The 19797-nt window shown below is 37.6% G+C and overlaps 1 protein-coding gene across 1 annotated transcript in view; it reads right to left on the bottom strand.

Moving 5' to 3' along the window:
* The window catches only part of DMC1 (DNA meiotic recombinase 1), a 44795-nt gene that overhangs the window by 8020 nt on the left and 16978 nt on the right, over positions 1-19797 (bottom strand). Inside the window, exons 10-13 of the mRNA XM_014793358.2 lie at positions 19295-19368; positions 19048-19162; positions 18638-18698; positions 3330-3446 (exon numbers count right to left, since the gene is read on the bottom strand). Of these exons, the coding sequence (XP_014648844.1) occupies positions 3330-3446; positions 18638-18698; positions 19048-19162; positions 19295-19368 (367 nt within the window). The remainder of the gene's footprint in view (positions 1-3329; positions 3447-18637; positions 18699-19047; positions 19163-19294; positions 19369-19797) is intronic.

The raw sequence follows: 19797 nt of genomic DNA, 5'->3' as shown, positions 1-19797 counted from the left end.
TTAATATCCAAAATATATAAAGAACTCATACAACTCAACAACAAAATCCAAACAACCCAATTAAAAAATTGTCAGAGGAGGGGGCTGGCCTGGTGGTGTAGTGGTTAAGTTGGCACGCTCTGCTTCTGGCAGCCCGGGGTTCGAAAGTTCAGATCCTGAGCACAGACCGACGCACCACTCCTCAAGCCACACTGTGGCAGGTGTCCCACATAAAGTAGAGGAAGATGGGCACAGATGTTAGCCCAGGGCCAATCTTCCTCAGCAAAAAAGAGAAGGATTGGCAACAGATGTTAGCTGAGGGCTAGTTTTCCTCACACACACACACAAAAAATTAGCAGAGGATCTGAACAGCCATTTTTCCAAAGAAGATAAACAGATGGCCAACAGGTACATGAAAAGACGTTCAACATCACTAATCATTAGGGAAATGCAAATCAAAATCACAATGAGATATCACCTCATGCTCGTCAGAATGGCTATTATTAAAAAGACAAGAAATAACAAGGGGCCAGCCCCGTGGCATAGTGGTTAAGTTCATGTACTCCACTTCAGCAGCCTGGGGTTGGCGGGTTTGGATCCTGGGCACGGACCTATGCACCGCTTATCAAGCCATGCTGTGGCAGGCATCCCACATATAAAAAAGAGAGGAAGACAGGCACGGATGTTAGCCCAGGGCCAATCTTCCTCAGCAAAAAGAGGAGGATTGGCAATGGATGTTAGCTCAGGGCTAATCTTCCACACCAAAAAAAAAAAAAAGACAGGAAATAACAAGTGTTGGAGAGGATGTGGAGAAAAGAGAACCGTCGTACGCTGCTGGTGGGAATGTAAATTGGTACAGCCACTATGGAAAACAGTATGGAGATTCATCAAAAAATTAAAAATAGAATTACCAAATGATCCAGCTATTCCACTTCTGGGTATTTATCCAAAGAACACAAAAACACTAATTTGAAAAGATATATGCACCCCTACGTTCATTGCAACATTATTCAATAATCCACCTAAGAGCCCATCAATGGATGAATGGATAAAGAAGATGTGGTATATATATAAATGGAACACTACTCAGCCATAAAAAAAAGATGAGATCTTGCAATTTGTGACAAAATGGATGGACCTTGAGAGTACTGTGCTAAGCAAAATAAGTCAGATGGAGAAAGACAATTACCATATGACTTAACTCATATGTGGAAGATAAACAAACAAAACAGACATATAGATACAGAGAATAGATTGGTTACCAGAGGGGAAGGAAGGTGGGCAGAGTGTGAAAAGGGTAAAGGGGCACATTTGTATGGTGACAGATGGCAACTAGACTTTTGGTGGTGAACACAATGTAGTCTATACAAAAGTTGAAATATAATGATGTACACCTGATGTTTATATAATGTTATAAACCAATATTACCTCAATTAAAAAAAAAAAGACTGTAGAGGGGCAATGGTTACTTAACTGGTTGGGGCCTTGGTTTCCTCACATGTAAAATGGGGATAATGACTTCTATCTCTTAAGGTTGTTGTTGTAAACAATGAAATATATATATAAAGCACTTGGCAGGGCCTAGTACATAGTAGCCACTCAATAGGTGTTAGCTGTCATTATTAGCATCATCATCTTCTCTACCAAAAAGTTTTCTCTAAAGTCAAAGTGAATTCTTTGTAAGAAATCTTTAGGGACCAGAAAGAAGGGAGTACATGCTGCACAGCAAACTAAACTTTGACATTTTAAGCTCTGATCTAGTTTTGCTGTTTTTATTCAAACTTATGGAAATTTGACATAACTGACCTCTATGATAACTTTAATTATCCTTTACTGAGTCTGTGTAACCCTAGTATTCTCTTAGGACTGTAAGAACTGCAAGTTTGTTCCTGAAAATTTGGAGGACTTGATGAAATATACAAATGATTGAACAAGTAGATGGAGTTCATTTATTTGTTAATTCAACAAATAGTTATTGAGTTCCTACTATGTGCCAAGTACCATGCTAGGAGCTAGGAATGTTAGTGAACCCAGACTCGGTCCCTGTTATGAGACAGATGTACTTGTAAGCAGCTGATTACAATTCAGAGTGAAAAATGTTTAGGAAAGTTTTAAGCACAGCAATCTGTCAAAGATACAGACCAAGAAATTTTAGTAAAAAGATGGAACAATCCTACTATCTATTTATTTATTTATTTGTTTCCCCCAAAGTCCCAGTAGATAGTTGTATGTCATAGTTGCACATCCTTCTAGTTGCTGTATGTGGGATGTGGCCTCAGCATGGCCGGAGAAACGGTGCCTTGGTGCGCGCCCGGGATCCGAACCCGGGCCGCCAGCAGCAGAGCGTGTGCACTTAACCGCTAAGCCATGGGGCCGGCCCACTATCTATTTAATTCAACAAAGAACATTTGTAGCAAATTTTTAGAGATTGCTGAAGCTCCATAAAACACAGCATTTGTATATTGTAGTCTTCTACCAACCATAGGTGATGAAAAGCAAAACGGTCTGAATAAAAACCAGATGGATGGAGGAACTGATTATTTAATATTTATTCAATGACAATATATGATAAGGACTGTGATTCATAGCAAAAACCAGATTAAGAGTTCATCTGATTTCTTTTTGGCTGATTTTCCCTCCCTAGGGTAAAGAGTTATTATAAATCTTTGCCTTGTTGCTCACGTTGGCTAACCAGTCAGTCACAAATATTGCACATCTATTATGTCCCAGGCACTGAGCAAGAGAATAGTGTTCCTATCTTCAGGGTATTTCCTGTCTAGCGGGGATAACCTATGTCATAGAAGTTATTACCAATGGGATGTAAGCTCCATGAAGGCAGGGCCTTGTCTTGTTGTTTTGTTCACTGCTCTATCACCAGAACCTAGAATTGCTGATATGCAGTAGGTTTCTCTGTAAAAACTTATTGTTTATAATTCTTAAGGTGTAATATAGGGTACAGCCTAGACTGTAAGGATCAGGGGAAGTTTCCCTGAGGAAGCGATGTTTAAACTGGAACTTGAAAAGAAAACAGGCAGAAAGAAAGGAGAGGAATAGATTCCTATCATACTCTGTACTTTCCCTGCACTTACCACACTTCAATTGGAATCGATTATTTCATTATATAGCTTCACTGTAAGTTTTGGAAGGTCAGGGACCAAGTCTATTTGTCAATAGACTCCCTGAATCCCTGGAACCTAGTACATAATAGGGACTTCCCAATGAATCAAATAATTTTTGAGAAGGAAATTCAAACATGTAGTATCTGCCAGTAGTATAATTACAGCATCAGGAGAGGCTGTAATTTAATACCATATGCACAAGAATCTGATTAAGAATAAGAATATATTTACCTGTCATAAATCTTGGCAATTCTCAGTTCTCCTCTTCCCTTTCGCAAACTTATTCTCGTTGTTGAAGCGTGAGCCAGAATGTGTCCCCCAATGGGTTTTTTGGGGTCTGCCTGAAAACTGAATTAATAAAACACCTTTTCAGGTTTCATCATAGGGGCTATATACAGTAATATCTACAATTACAAGGCAACTTTTCTGTGGATGATGGCAGGGGGTGGGGTAGGTGCGTGTTCTAAACAAACAGAGCCTTGTTCATAAACTATAGAGTGGAGTAGGGTTTGGAGCTGCTATACACCCCATTGCCATCCCATTCAGGCTTCTGAGATTCTTATGATAAATAGTTCATGTTTTGTTTGATTTTTTTAAAAAGAAAAAACACAAATAAAACATTATTCACTGTCTTAGAATAGCTCTTGGGGTTAAGCAATTTTTCTTCTTTACAAAATACAAAGATTGAATTTATTTATTTATTCATTCATTCATATCAGAAATATTTATTAACAGCCTACTATGTGCCAAGCACTATTCTAGTCTAATGAATAAGAAATACCCAACCTTCTCTCATGATGCCATGACATAAATGAGAGCAGGTTGAGAACCTCCTTCTTGTTCATTAACTATATGTTGGAAGCCTTCAATGTTGTACTGGTTATGAATTTACAGTGAGAATAATCTTCAAAATATCTTTGTCTTTATCATTGATGCCTCAAGATTATTCTTCTAAAATAGGATACAGAAAAGATAAGCTCTTACTATGTCTGATCATATAGATTCAAAAAATATATTATGATTACAAAGTAGTTACAAATATTATTGACACTCATCTTGAGAGATATACTCACTAGGGGACTAACACTCACTTGTCAGGAAGTGAAAGGTTCTCAGTAACCTTAATAGTGAGCACTTCCAAATAGCCTAGGTGCAAAAAATCCTCAACAAAATACCAGCAAACCGAATCCAGCAGCATATAAATGGGATTATACACCATGACCAAGTAGGATTTATTCTAGGAATGTAAGAGTGGTTCAACATGGGAAAATCATCAATGTTCTATACCATATCAATAGAATGAAGGAAAAAACCCACATGATCTTCTCAACTGTTTCAGAAGAAAACCTAGGCTTTGAAATCACTGATAAAGTGAACTGAACATAAACAGGTTATACTTGATCAAAATAAACTGTGAGATAGCATAATAGCCTCAGCTCTGGGAGAATATAGTTACAAGTCAATTCAAATTCTGCTTGCTCCAGGAAGGTGTTCAGGATTTTGGTTACTCTAAGCATGAGGCTTGGTGTAGTGAGGATGTGGCTGACTGACGTGAGATTAAATAGATTGTGGGTTGGTGGGGACAAGAAGCTCTCTGGTAAAGAAGTCTGTTAATATGAACTGCTGCTTGCTTAAATGGCTCAAAGGTTAGGACCAGAAGATCCCTGGCTGAGGTTGGATAGGATTGGTTAAGATTCAGCAGATCCATGGTGGGAACAAGGACAGAGAGTTAGTTTTGGAGTAAACCACTTTTAAGAAACTAGCAGCCAGGCAGTTGAGACTGATGGCAATTAAGAATTTGGAAGGCTGGGTTGCTTACTCAGGCAGCTGAACAGGTGGTAAAGCAATAAAACCATCTCAGTCGGATGAAATAGCTAGAAGTGAATTGTCTCTATAATGCTTATAGATCAATGCCACTCTTTTTAATGGAATGGCTCAAAACTTTCCAGTCACCCTACATTATGGGTGGCTCTTCAGGGTCTTAAAAGAATCCTATATTCTATATAGATGGGCTGCTTGAGGCCCTGATGATATTCTCAACTGGGGTGTGAACTCTGAACTTCCAAACACTATATTTATGCTTCTCTAATGCACTTTTCATGTTCTGCCTTTAGTGCTGTTATCATTCACATATATTTCCCCTCAATCCCTCTCCTATTACCTGTCAGTAAGCTCCTTAAGGGCAGACGACATGGTATTTAGCTTATCAGCTACAGTGAGTACTCAAAATATTTTTTGAACTTAAGATATGGAAGTTACAAAAATACCAAGGAGAATATTGGACTGCAGAAATATTGGTGCTTTCACAGAGGGTGGACCAGTTAGAAATTTCTATCAGGAGGAGACAAGAAAGGATAGTCAGGGTTAGCTATATGAGCAGAGAGAAGTTTTAACAGCTTTGTTACTGCTTCTCACACATGGCCTCTCAATACTGCTTAGTAATTCTCCTATATGAGCATGGTTAGCTTCACCTCCCCTTTTCCAAACCTTCAATAATCTCCTTGATCTCCTTTTTCCATTCTTGTTCCCTCACCTCGGATGACATTGCTTGCTTCTTCACAAAGAAAATGAGTGCTCTCATGAAGAAGCTCCCTCAACTTCCCCTTCTTTCTATTGGCTACCTACATACTTATCTACAGTTGTACTCATTCTTCCTCCTTCCTTCTCAAACTTCTTTTCTTTTTTCTTATTTCAGCAAGTCCTCTTATACCTCGATGGCTTTGCACACATGATTCCCTCTGAAACGAAAGCCCCTTTCCCACTCTTTGTTCATTTAGCTCCTATTCACTCATCAAGCCTCATCCCTTCTTGGAAACCTTGCCTGATCCCCTGACACAGAGTAGAGTCTGTCTCCTCTATGCTCTCATACCACTGTGTATGTTCCTATATTAAAGTACGCTACATGGTAATTTAAATTCATGGGTCTCAATTCTCCACTACACTCTAAATCCTTGTTTTTCTTTGTAACTCCAGTGCCTAGAAAAGTGCCTATAATATAGAATATACTCCAAAATTATTGTTGAATGAATATAGAGGAGAAGACAATTTGGGTCTCCCTGGTCTAGATCCTTTTGGACACAGATTTATGACATGTTTTCAAAGAAGCTGTAATTAAATGAAATTTTAAAGGGGGTTGTGACATAAAAGCAAACAAAAGGAAATAGGATTTCCCCCTAATGAAGTAATCCCCCCCTACAGATAATCTAAAGAAGAGTAGGAAGAGTGACATCAGCATCATGGCAGAGTAAGCAGTTCCCTTAGTCTCTCCCCTCTAAGTTACAACCAAACGGACATTCATTAACCAACAGAGGATATCCTACAAAGCACAACAGGACATCTGAGAGATCCACACAGCCATATATCTGAAGGTAGGGGTACTGGATCCCCAGGAAGCAGTGGAAGAAGATGAGTAGATCCCCTCCCCCTCCCCCACGGCAGCAATCTAGGTCACAGGTCCTCACACAGCAGCCAGTGGCAACTGTAAGAGGATGCAGGGGAGCAGGCAGGCCTGTGCACCAACGCTTTTGCTTTTGGAGTTGCAGCCCGACCTGCAGGAACACTCCACACCAAGTGGCATGGCTCAGCCACCGTGTGGGAGACCCCACCAAGCACAGCAGCCCAGGTGAACGCCTGTGAGCACAAAGCAGGCCCACACACACACGAAAGAAAGCGTCCCTCCCCTCTCACCTAGCACCCCAGCTCTACTGGTCCCTGGCCAAGGCAGTGGATCCGCACCACAGTGCCTGTGTGTGTGTGTGTGACCTGCCAAATGGCTGAAGCCAGTGGGCAAACACAGATGAGCCCTATTGTCACAACTTCCAAAAGACATGGTGGGTTCAGAAAACAGAGCTCCTGCCCGTCCCCACAGTGGTGGCAGGTAGAATCTGCAATCTGATACTACCACTATGCACCAGCAAAGGATCACTTCATCAAACACCCTGAAGAACTACACTAACACTCCAGAGCAGAAGGAAAATGACAAATCTCCAAAAACCAACCCTGAAGTCACAGAAATTTAAAATCTAAATGACAGAGAATTCAAAATAGTTGTCATAAAGAAACTCAACAAGTTACAAGAAAACTCAGAGAGACAGTTCAGTGAACTCAGGAATAAAATTAATGAGCAGAAGGAATTTTTCACAAAAGACATTGAAACTCTAAAAAAAAAAAAAAACAAATTCTGGAGATGAAGAACAAAATGAAGGAGATAAAAAAACAATCTAGAAACCTTAAAAAACAGAGCTGACGTTATAGAGGACAGAATTAGTAAGTTAGAGGACAGAAATACACAAATGCTTTAGGTGGAGGAGGAGAGAGAACTAAGACTTAAAAAAAATGAAGAACTTCTTTGAGAAATATCCAACTCAATTAGGAAATGCAACATAAGGATTATAGGTATTCCAGAAGGAGATGTGAGGGAGAAAGGAGCAGAGAGCTTGTTCAAAGAAATAATAGCTGAGAATTTTCCAAACCTGGGGAAGAAACTGGACTTACAAATACATGAAGCCAAGAGAACTCCTAATTACATCAATGCAAAAAGAACTTCTCCAAGGCATATAATAGTAAAACTGGCAAAAGTCAATGACGAAGAAAAAATATTAAGGGCAGCAAGGCAGAAGAGAAGAATCTCCAAAGGAACCCCTATCAGAGTTTCAGTGGATTTCTCAGCAGAAACCTTCCAGGCTAGGAGAGATTGGAATGATATATTCAAAATACTGAAAGACAAAAACTTTCAGCCAATAATACTCTATCCAGCGAAACTCTCCTTCAGATATGATGGAGAAATAAAAACTTTCCCAGATAAACAAAAGCTGAGGGAGTTCATTGTCACTAGACCTCCCTTACAAGAAATGATCAAGGATGCCCTCATACCTGAAACAAAAAGGCAAAGGTTTACAAAGCCTTGAGCAAGGAGATAGACAGACAGACAAAATCAGAAAATTGCAGCTCTCTATCAGAACAAGTTAGCAAAGAATTATGACATAAAACATAAAGGGAAAGAAAGTATCAAAAATAACTATAAACACTTCATTTTAATCACAGACTCACAACCCAAAACAGAATAATTTGTGACAACAATAACTTAGAAGGGGAAGAGGAAAGGGATGGACCCTGCTTAGGCTAATGGAGAGAAGAGGCTATCAGAAAAGGGACTATCTCATCTATGAGATCTTTTATACAAACCTCATGGTAACCACTAAACAAAAAACCAGAGCAGAGATACAAATCATAAATAAAGAGAAAACTGAGAAAACCATCACAGAAAACCACCAAACTGAAATGGCAGTCAGAAATACAAGGGAAGAGAAACAAGGGAAATATAGAACAACTGGAAAACAAGAGATAAAATGGCAGTATTAAGCCCTCATATATCGATAACCACTCAAAATGTAAATGGACTGAATTCTCCAATCAAAAGACACAGAGTTGCTGGATGGATTAAAAAACAAGACCTAACAATATGCTGCCTCCAGGCAACACATCTCAGCTCTAAAGACAAACACAGGCTCAGAGTGAAGGGATGGAAGTTGATACTCCAAGCAAATGGCAAGCAAAAGAAAGCAGGTCTTGCCATACTTATATCAGACAAAGCAGACTTCAAGATAAAAAAGGCAATGAGAGACGAAGAGGGGCAGAATATAATGATAAAAGGGACATTCCACCAAGAGGACAGAACACTTATGAATATATATGCACCTATCACAGGAGAACCAAAGTACATAAAGCAACTATTAACAGATCTAAAGGGAGAAATTAACAGCAAGACAATAATAGTAGGGGACCTCCACGCCCACTTACATCAATAGACAGATCATCCAGACAGAAAGTCAACAAGGAAATAGCGGACTTAAATGAAACACTAGACCACATGGATTTAATAGATATATATAGACCATTCCATCCCCAAACAGAAGAATACACATTCTTCTCAAGTGCACATGGAACATTCTCAAAGATCGACCATATGTTGGGAAACAAGGCAAGCCTCAATAAATTTAAGAAGGTTGAAATCATATCAAGCATCTTTTCTGACCACAATGCTATGAAACTAGAAATCAACTACAAGAAAAAAGCTGGGAAAGTCACAAATATGTGGAGACTAAACAACATGCTACTGAACAACCACTGGATCAATGAAGAAATCAAAGGAGAAATTAAAAAATACCTGGAGACAAATGAAAATGAAAATACATCATACCAACTCTTATGGGATGCAGCAAAAGCAGTTCTAAGAGTGAAATTTATAGCAATACAGGCCCACCTCAACAAACAAGAGAAATCTCTAATAAGTAATCTTAAACTATACCTAACAGAACTAGAAAAAGAAGAACAAACAAAGCCAAAAGTCAGCAGAATGAGGGAAATAATAAAAATTAGAGCAGAAATAAATGAAATAGAGACCAAAGAAAAAACAGTAGAAAGGATCAATGAAATTAAGAGCTGGTTCTTTGAGAAGATAAACAAAATTGACAAACCCTTAGCCAGACTCACTAAGAAAAAAAGAGAGAAGGCTCAAATAAAATTAAAAATGAAAGAGGAGAAGTTACAATGGATACCACAGAAATACAAAGGATTATAAGAGAATACTATGAAAACTATATGCCAACAAGTTGGATAACCTAGTAGAAATGGATAAATTCTTAGACTCATACAACCTCCCAAAACTGAATCAAGAAGAAATAGAGAATCTGAATAGACAAATCACAAGTAAAGAAATTGAAACAGTAATCAAAAACCTCCCAGAAAACAAAAGTCCAGGACCAGATGGCTTCTCTGGAGAATTCTACCAAACATTCAAAGAAGACTTAATGTCAATCCTTCTCAAACTATTCCAAAAAATTGAAGAAGATGGAACACTTCCTAACTCCTTGTATGAGGCCAACATTACCCTGATACCAAAACCGGACAAGGACAACACAAAGAAGGAAAACTACAGGCCAATATCACTGATGAACATAGATGCAAAAATCCTCAACAAATATTGGGAACACAAATACAGCAATACATTAAAAGGATCATACACCATGACCAAGTGGGATTTATACTAGGGATGCAGGGATGGTTCAACATCTGCAAATCAATGAATGTGATACACCACATTAACAAAATGAGGAATAAAAACCACATGATCATCTCAATAGATGCAGAGAAAGCATTTGACAAGATCTAACATCGATTTATGATAAAAACTGTCAATAAAATGGGTATAGAGGGAAAGTACCTCAACATAATAAAGGCCATATATGACAAACCCACAGCCAACATCATACTCAACAGTGAAAAACTGAAAGCCATCCCTCTGAGCACAGGAACAAGACAAAGGTGCCCACTCTCACCACTCCTATTCAACATAGTACTGGAGATTTTGGCCAGAGAAATTAGGCAAGAAAAAGAAATAAAATGTACCCAAATTGGAAAGGAAGAAGTGAAACTCTCACTGTTTGCGGACGACATGATCCAGTATATGTAAAACCCTAAAGAATCCACCAGTAAACTATTAGAAATAATCAACAACTACAGCAAAGTTGCAGGGTACAAAATCAACTTACAAAAATCAGTTGCATTTCTATACACCAATAATGAACTAGCAGAAAGAGAACTCAAGAATACAATCTCATTTACAATCGCAACAAAAAGAATAAAATACCTAGGAAGAAATTTAACCAAGGAGGTGAAAGACCTATACACTGAAAACTATAAGACATTATTGAAAGAAATTGAAGATGACATAAAGAAATGGAAAGTTATTCCATGCACATGGATTGGAAGAATAAACATAGTTGAAATGTCCATATTACCTAAAGCAATCTACAGATTCAATGCAATCCCAATCAGAATCCCAATGACATTCTTCACAGAAATAGAACAAAGAATCCTAAAATTTATATGGAACAACAAAAGACCCTGAATAGCTCAGGAAATCCTGAGAAAAAAAGAACAAAACTGGAGGCATCACAATCCCTGACTTCAAAATATACTACAAAGCTATAGTAATCAAAACAGCATGGTACTGGCACAAAAACAGACACACAGATCAATGGGACAGAATTGCGAGCCCAGAAATAAAACCACACATCTACGGACAGCTAATCTTTGACAAAGGAGCCAAAAACACATAATGAAGAAAGGAAAGTCTCTTCAATAAATGGGATTGGGAAATTTGGACAGACGCATGTGAAAGAATGAAAGTAGACCATTATCTTATGCCATACACAAAAATTAACTCAAAATGGATTAAAGACTTGACTGTAAGACCTGAAAGCATAAAACTCCTAGAAGAAAATAGAGGCAGTACACTCTTTGACATCAGTCTTCGCAGCATCTTTTTAATACCACATCTACTCAGGCATGGGAAATAAGAAAAAATAAACAAATGGGATTATATCAGACTAAAGAGCTTCTGCAAGGCAAAGGAAACCATGAACAAAACAAAAAGACAAGCCACCAGCTGGGAGAAAATATTTGCAAATCATATACCAGACAAGGGGTTAACTTCCAAAATATATAAAGAACTCATACAACTCAACAACAAACAACCTGATCAAAAAATGGGCAGAGGATATGAACAGACATTTTTCCAAAGAAGATATACAGATGGCCAACAGGCACATGAAAATATGTTCAACATCACTAATTAGTAGGGAAATGCAAATAAAAACTACAATGAGATATCACCTTACACCTGTTAGAATGGCTATAATTACCAAAACAAAAAAATAACAAATGTTGGAGAGGATATGGAGAAAAGGGAACCCTCATACGCTGCTGGTGGGAATGCAAACTGGTGCAGCCACTACAGAAAACAGTATGGAGATTTCTCAAAAAATTAAAAATAGAAATACCATACGTTCCAGCTATCCCACTACTGGGTATTTATCCAAAGAACTTGAAATCAACAATACAAAGAGACTTATGCACCCCTGTGTTCATTGCAGCATTATTCACAATAGCCAAGACGTGGAAGCAACCCAAGTGCCCATCAACTAATGAATGGATAAAGAAGATGTGGTATATATATATACAATGGAACACTACTCAGCTGTAAAAAAAGACAAAATCATCCCATTTGCAACAACATGGATGGACTTTGAGGGTATCATGTTAAGTGAAATAAGCCAGACAGAGAAAGACAAACACTGCATGATTTCACTCATATGTGGAAGATTAACAAACGCATGGATAAAGAGAATAGATTAGTGGTTACCAGAGGGGTAGGGGGTTGGGGGGAGAGTGAAAGGGGTAAAGGGGCACATATATATGGTGACAGATCAAAATTAGACTATTGGTGGTGAGCACGATGCAGTCTATACAGAAACTGAAAAATAATAATGTACACCTGGAAATTACACAATGTTATAAAGCATTGTGACCTCAATAAAATAATTGAAAAAAAAAAAAGAGTAGGAAGCTGGAGCTTCTAGATACATACCCATGTTTTTTTCTTAACAAACTATTGTTTGCTGTTACTAATGTGGTACCTTATGCACAAAAGTGAGTAGGTACTACTGCTTGTCACTGATTACTCTAGGTGAAGAGCCTCGATGTTTAGAATGTCATCTCCAAAAGGAGATGATTTTAAAAGAACTAAATTGGGAAATAAATTATAAGATTTGTAAAAGTGCCAAGAAAACATATAGGGAAGATATTATGGGGAGAAAAAAAGTCCTCAAAAATGACTAATAAACTAAGAGTTATACTTAATCAAAATAGATTGCAACATAGCAAAACAACCTTAGCTCTGGGAGAATATCAAACCAATTCAAATTTTACTTGCTTCATCAAGGTATTCAGGATTCTGTGTAGAATTTTGTGTAGAATTTGTGGCTCTTAACCTTTCTTATAGGTCACTATCACTTTGATAATTTAATAAAAGATATAGACTCTCCCCCAGAAAAATGCACATATGTACACATACAAAAATTTTCATGTAAGTTTAGGAGATTCATGATTTTTACCCTCTCTGGTGTGATGAGTATTCATAATAATAACAACCACCAAGATTTATTGCATCCTTACTATGTTGCAAACACTCTTATAACTCATCTAATTATTTCCCTTTGCTTAGATTCCATATTTAGTAAATAACTTTGGATTAAAATTTGGATTCCTATAGAGGTCTGCCTACAGGGAGAGAATGCACTGGTCAAGGAACCTCAAATGTAGTTACATTTTTCATTATCAGTAAACTGGCCCTCTGATCTTTCGTTGAGTCTCACGAGCTTGATTAATGTGAGTCTGCCCCCAAGAGAAGGATTGGTTCTCAGTAGGCTGACCAAATCAAATCTCCGCCTATAAGGCTGAAGGGCATGAGCTCTGGTCAATTCACCAGGGTAATGGATATGTCCTTGCAAAGCCTCTCAAATGACAGCATGCCAACATTTCCCCAGGCATATACAGCCCTGATGTACTGCGTGGTGTATGAGCTTTGGAGTTAGACCTGGGTTCAAATTTTGACTTATCAGCCAGCCATGTGACCTCAGGAAAATTGTTTAACCATTCCAAGTGTCTGTTTCTTTGTTTTAAATGGGGATAATAACTGTGCCTAACTGGTAGGATAGTTGTGAGAATAAAATGAAATAATTTAGGTAAGGCATTAGCCTAGTGACTTTATTATTATCTGCTTTCCTAATTCTGACTCAAACACTTACAATCTATGTCACCTTGGGATAGTACTTACCTTTATGAATTTCAGTTTCTTTAACTGTGAAATGGGAACAAAAAGACCGAACGTCTTAGGGCTGTTGTGAGGATTCAAGATATATTTAATATAACTTGTTGGGAGTCTACTACATGCCAGGAACTATGCCAGGTTGTTTATATACATTAGCTCTACCCTTAGAGTAATCTTGGCACACAAGAAATACTCAAAAAATGGTAACTAATATTATTTAACTAAATGATTCAGTTAAAACAACCACTCTTTCAGTGACATATAGACCAAGAAACTCTTCTTAAATTTCCTTTGAACTTCCTGAGTATTCTAGCAGTTATAACCAAGTCTTGAGTAAAGTACAAGAAGGTGTAATAGCATTCCACATTCTTTTAGCGGGCTTTAATTTACTTCTATTTCTGACCAAGTAAAACAGCTTCAGAAAACCGCCCACACCCTTCCTTTAGCCTAGTCTCTTATTTCTCCTTCTTTTATATTTTCTTCTCCTCTTCTTTCCTCCTTTCCTCGGGATGGGGGAGTACGATGAGAAGGAGGAAGAGATGGGGGTGGATATTAGGAATAAAGAGGGGCTAGGAAAGATTGTTTCCTTAATCCCCGTCTTGTTGAACAGGATACAGCATATTATATTGTTGAGGGTAAGACCCAGAACAGCCTGACCTCCAAACTTCAAATTAGGTGCTAGGGTCATGAAGTATAGGATTATGGTGATGGGAGGGCAGGTGATATTTTTCTGGGAGTGGGATGGGGAGGGTAGCACAGGGAGGCTAAAAGAGCATCAACTTTGAAGTCAAAGATACCTGGGTTCAAATCTGGGCTTCTGTTTTTTAATTGTGTGAAGGAGCAAGTACTAAGTCCTCTGAGCCTCTGTTTCTTCCTTTACAAATTAGGAATATTAATAGTATCTACCTCAAATACTGGTTGGAGCGGGGACCTTGAGGGGCCTGGGCAAGTGTAACCTTGTGGGACAACTGGCATTCTTGGTACTTTTGACTTGCTAAGGGGTAAGCTTACAGAGGGAATTTTTGAGAAGGGGTCCATTGAGGAGAGAAAGGCTGAGTGAACATGCGCAAGAATAAGGAGAATGCTTTGAGATTAGGGGAAGATAGAGAAGAGTACTGCCAAAAGAGAAGAACGTTGGAGAAAGAGAAGAGATGGCTTAAAAAAGGGGTATGTTTAAGAAGTTTTATTTAGTAATCCCTCCCTCCTGTTTCCTTCCAAAATATGCAGAAAAACCTACACTTTATTCAAAAATTTGAAGATGGAATTCTGGGGGTTTTTTGGTGGGAGGGGATGTAGCAACATACTGAGATTGGCTTCATAGAAAGGACAGGGAGGCCCAAGGAGGCTGAGTTATGCTGGGGTGACATGAGAATTGCATAAGATGATGCATGAAAGCACCTGGCACATGGTAAGCAATCAATAAAAATAAGTTCTCTTAATTTTGAGGGGGAGGAAAATGAAGTTCAAATAGTTTAAATGATTTGCACAAGGTCATCATGCTAGAGACCTTGGTTTAACGTTTTTTCTCTAACCATATTGCCTCTTAATTTATGCTAATGATGTTGAATCAGTAGGTGACATCCTTAGAGAATAAACTGACTGTACATTTACAAGACGGCAAATGTTCTACGATGACTTTTTGTTTTAGCAAAACAAATACACAAATGAAGTAGGTGGCAGCATCATGGTCTTATTTGTTGCTCATCTTATTATTTGCCCTGGTGTGGAGCTTTACAGGCTGATACTTTGACTTTTTATCTCCAGGCCTCCGTCAACTGGATCACTCTAATTCTAAAAGCTGTATCTGTAAGCCTTATCTAGGAGCTACTGCTCTGCTGTGTCATACGGCAGCTCCTCGCCTCTATAATTTTGTTCCTTTTTAATACGATGTGCCATCAAGTATAATGCATGGGATATAAACCTCAATTATTGTCAGTGTACTTGGGGACTCATACCAATTATAGTGATACTTCTCTGACAGGCCCCAGGCGAGCTGCAGCTTGGAGTTCCTCAACACTGAGAAGCAAAGATATTTTCTTTATGGGAGGTTTTCTAACAGCATTTGAAATCCTTTAGTTTAAAACTGTCCTGGTTTTTTTCCATTTAGATGTGGCAATTTATGTGCTTTATATGAATACATGCATTTAATTTGTATTGTTATAATTTAATATACTTTAGAATATACTAATTATAGTGAAACTAGTTTCCTTACAACTTGGCTAGATGGAGGAGATGATACTTCAAAGCAGATTCACCCAGCAAAAATACTAGCCCTTGTTACCTTCTCTGGCTCTTTACTTAGCTCACTTCATTATAAACCTGCCCCCCCCCCAATTCCTTCAATTATTTCCTTTCTGTCACCTCTCTATTTCTCCTTTCCTTGTCTTATTGGAGTCAATTCCAAATGGTTTTACTCTTTTTTAAACTTTCTAGAAATATAAGAAAAAGAACGCCCATCTGACCTAATTTCCACTGATTTCCTTTGCCTTCTAACTCTAGCTCGACAGTTGGCCTCTTCAATGTTCCCTCCCCACACCTGAAGAAAGAACATTGCTCTTTAACTTGTACTGTTTCATTTGAATGCAACCCACTTCCTCCCTCTGAGCCAATGAGTCATTTTATCTTTTTAAAGCGAGCCTTAAAAATCTTCCCTTTCTCTTCAGTTTAAAATAATTCTCTTTGTGAAGTACTTCATGCCCTGTGTATGACAGATAGCCTATAAAACAGAGAAGATTGCTTAACCACTCAAGGACTACAATGTGTGACCCACCAAGACTTTAAAATTTTGAGTTAAATGGACATCATTTATTTTTCTTCTTTATGGAGGCAAGGCACATGGTGTCTTTTGTTCACTAGTAAATTCCAAGAATCTTGATACATAGTAGATTTTCAATAATATTTATTGGAAGAATAAATGATTGATTTCCCCCTCCTCAATCTTTTTAACTTGCGTAATACTATTTGTGTAGTTAATATTTTTTACATTGGAATCTCCTGTAATTAAGTAGAAAATACTCATAAAAGCGTATTGAAAATGAGAGATATATCAAACTGCAGAAGATGCAGCAATACTCTTAGGGTTAGTTTAAAGAGAGACATTCGTTTCAGTACAACTTACAGAATTTACACTAGCATATGAAATATCTTCTAATATATACAGCAATGACTCATTTATCTGCTGCTATATCACGTATTGACTTGGTTTTAAAGTAGTAAAACTTTATATTGCAACCATCAGAATAATAATTGATTTAAGCAAGAATCTTCAATGGATGCTAAAACCAATGGGTGAAAGCTTATTGCAGAACAAGATATTAACACAAGTCTCAAAGTATCACCCACAAATTTCTTATTAATTAAAAAGGGGAAAAGGTCTTTTACAATGGAGAAATCTTGTGAACACCATCTTAATCACATGATCAAATTTAACATCACTAATAATGGGACAAACTGCCATCATGTGTCCCCTAATATAATATCCCGAGAAGGCTATCATATCGCTTATGTCATTTTTCGGCCAAAAGTGTTTAACACTTTAAACGCTGGAAAAAAAAATCAACTCCGAGTTGAGGGACGTTCTGAAAAACAGTTGGCCTGTGCTCTTCAAAAATGTCAGTGTCATAAAAGTCTAACAGAAGTTGAGGTTCTGATTAAAGGAGACATGACAACTACATGGAATGCTTGATCCTAAACTGATCCTGAATCAAAAACAAAACGAAAATGCAACAGCTACAAAGGACATTAGTGGGACAATTGGAGACACTGGAATACAACTGTATACTAGATGGCACTAGCATGCCAATGTTAAATTTCCTGAATGTGATAATTATATTGTGATTATGCAGGAGAATGTTCTTGTTCTCAGAAGAGATATGCTGAAGTATTAAGAGGTGAAGTGTCATGATGTCTGCAAATAATTCTCAACGGTTCAGGGGAAAAAAACCTCTCAAATGGTTACCAAAAAATATACATATATGTGTGTGTATGTATGGAGAAAGAGATTTTACACACACGCATACACACGCACACACAAAAACACGAGAGAGAGAAAAATGTGGCAGAATGTTAACAATTGATGAACCTAGGTGAAAGATATATGTGTATTCATTGTACTAATCTTGCAACTTTTCTCTGGTTAAAAAATTTTCTAAATAAAAAGTTGTTGAAAAGATCTTTTAAAAAGCAGTATCACGGATTCAGGGTTATTTTGATTGCTTATTCAGATACATAATGCTCAAATTTTTTGATGGTGGTAACCAACCTTTCTTTGCATTTTGTGTTTTCACTATCCTACTTTAGCTCTCCTTACCTTTCCATTCACCACCATCTTTCAAGCAGAGCCATCAACAGATGTGTTATGTGCACAAATACTTCAACAAATTCTGAATATGCCTAGTGTGGAGTGAAATTCTGTTTCTTCAAACAGGAGACTTCTCTCATAGGACCTCTTATAAATATATCTCATTTATATCCTGTAGAGAGCCTGCTTTTTTGTTTTTAGGCTAACAGCTTATCAGTGCAATGGAAGCCATTCACGTATCTGGAATATAAGTTTTTATTTCCCTAGGATCTTTTCCTTATTGTTTTCCAATATCCTTTTAGTCCTAGACAAAAGAAGAGCCCAAAGTATCTCTGAAAATAGTTAAACTATTGCTTTATTTTATAAACAACTAGAGAAAAATAGGTTCTGGATAACAAATAAGTGATATTTGCAATTATGAAGTAATATGCACTGTACAATAAAGTGATTTGTGATATATTTTTGCCCACATTGAGACTGATTATTTTGGAATTATTTTCTGTTCTACACTCTAACTCTCTTGATATTAACCTTTGTGAAATACAAAAGCAGAATATTGGGGCTTACGTCATAGTCGCTCCTGGATCAGCAGTCATCTGATTGGTCACAAACACAGCCACATTATATTCTGCATCAAGAAATAAAATTAAGAAACGAAGATAACGGCAATATAAATATAAAAAGTTCATTGTTTAGATTTCAGAGTTTAAGAATATTGTGCCATGAATTTATTTTATAAACAAGATTAGATTCCTATTTTTTCATTGATAACATTAATTTATTTAATGTTATCATTATTATTATTTAGGTACCTTATTGTATTAGAATCAACATTTTTGGTTAATTCCCATGAAGGTAATTTTATTTTTTAAAAATGTATTGTCTCCTGACATTATTCTGAGCTTTTCTGAAAAGGCTACTCAGCAAACAGTCACAGATGCTATTCAGAAAGAGCGATTTTATTTAAAAAAATCTACCTTCTGAGATTTTTTGGAGTCGTGACAACATCTGGGCCAATTTTTGCTGCCGTTCAGCCAACTCCCCACGACCACTGAAATCCACTCGAAAAAGTGCCATTATTGAATCAATGATCTGCATAGAGTTAATGTAACAATAAATATGCATTTGGAAATGGAAGGAAGAAGTTAATTTGAATCAGAGTCAATAGAGGAAAAATATCGTGCTAAATAGCTCTGTGAGCGAGCAACATTTAAAAGTTTGTACCAATAGCTTGAAGATGCCAGCTTCTTCATGGAATTTTGCTGCTACATAATCAAGTAGCTCCATCTGATGTTCACCTGGTGGGAAATGCAAAGAGAAAATGTTATAAAAGCTGGAAGAGGGGCTGGCCCAGTGGCATAGTGGTTAAGCGTGTGTGCTCCACTTTGGCGGCCGGGGGTTCGCGGTTTCGGATCCCAGGCACACACTGACACACCGCTTGTCAAGCCATGCTGTGGTGATGTCCCATATAAAATAGAGGAAGATGGGCACAGATGTTAGCCCAGGGCTGATCTTCCTCTGTACAAAAGAAGAGGATTGGTAACGGATGTTAGCTCAGGGCTAATCTTCCTCACACACACACACAAAAAGCTAGAAGCGGCAGAAGCTAAGACCATTTATGTCCTTGGGAGTCAGGCAAAAGAGAGTCCTTGAAGGATTTTCTTAATTATTTATGACTTTATTAAATTTGATTTCATATTATGCCTTAGCATAAATAACAAATGCTA

The sequence above is a fragment of the Ceratotherium simum genome, chromosome 25 (genome assembly GCF_057802395.1).
Source record: "Ceratotherium simum simum isolate JZ-2026a chromosome 25, ASM5780239v1, whole genome shotgun sequence".
NCBI lineage: Eukaryota > Metazoa > Chordata > Mammalia > Perissodactyla > Rhinocerotidae > Ceratotherium > Ceratotherium simum.
This window is presented reverse-complemented; position numbering and strand designations above follow the sequence as displayed.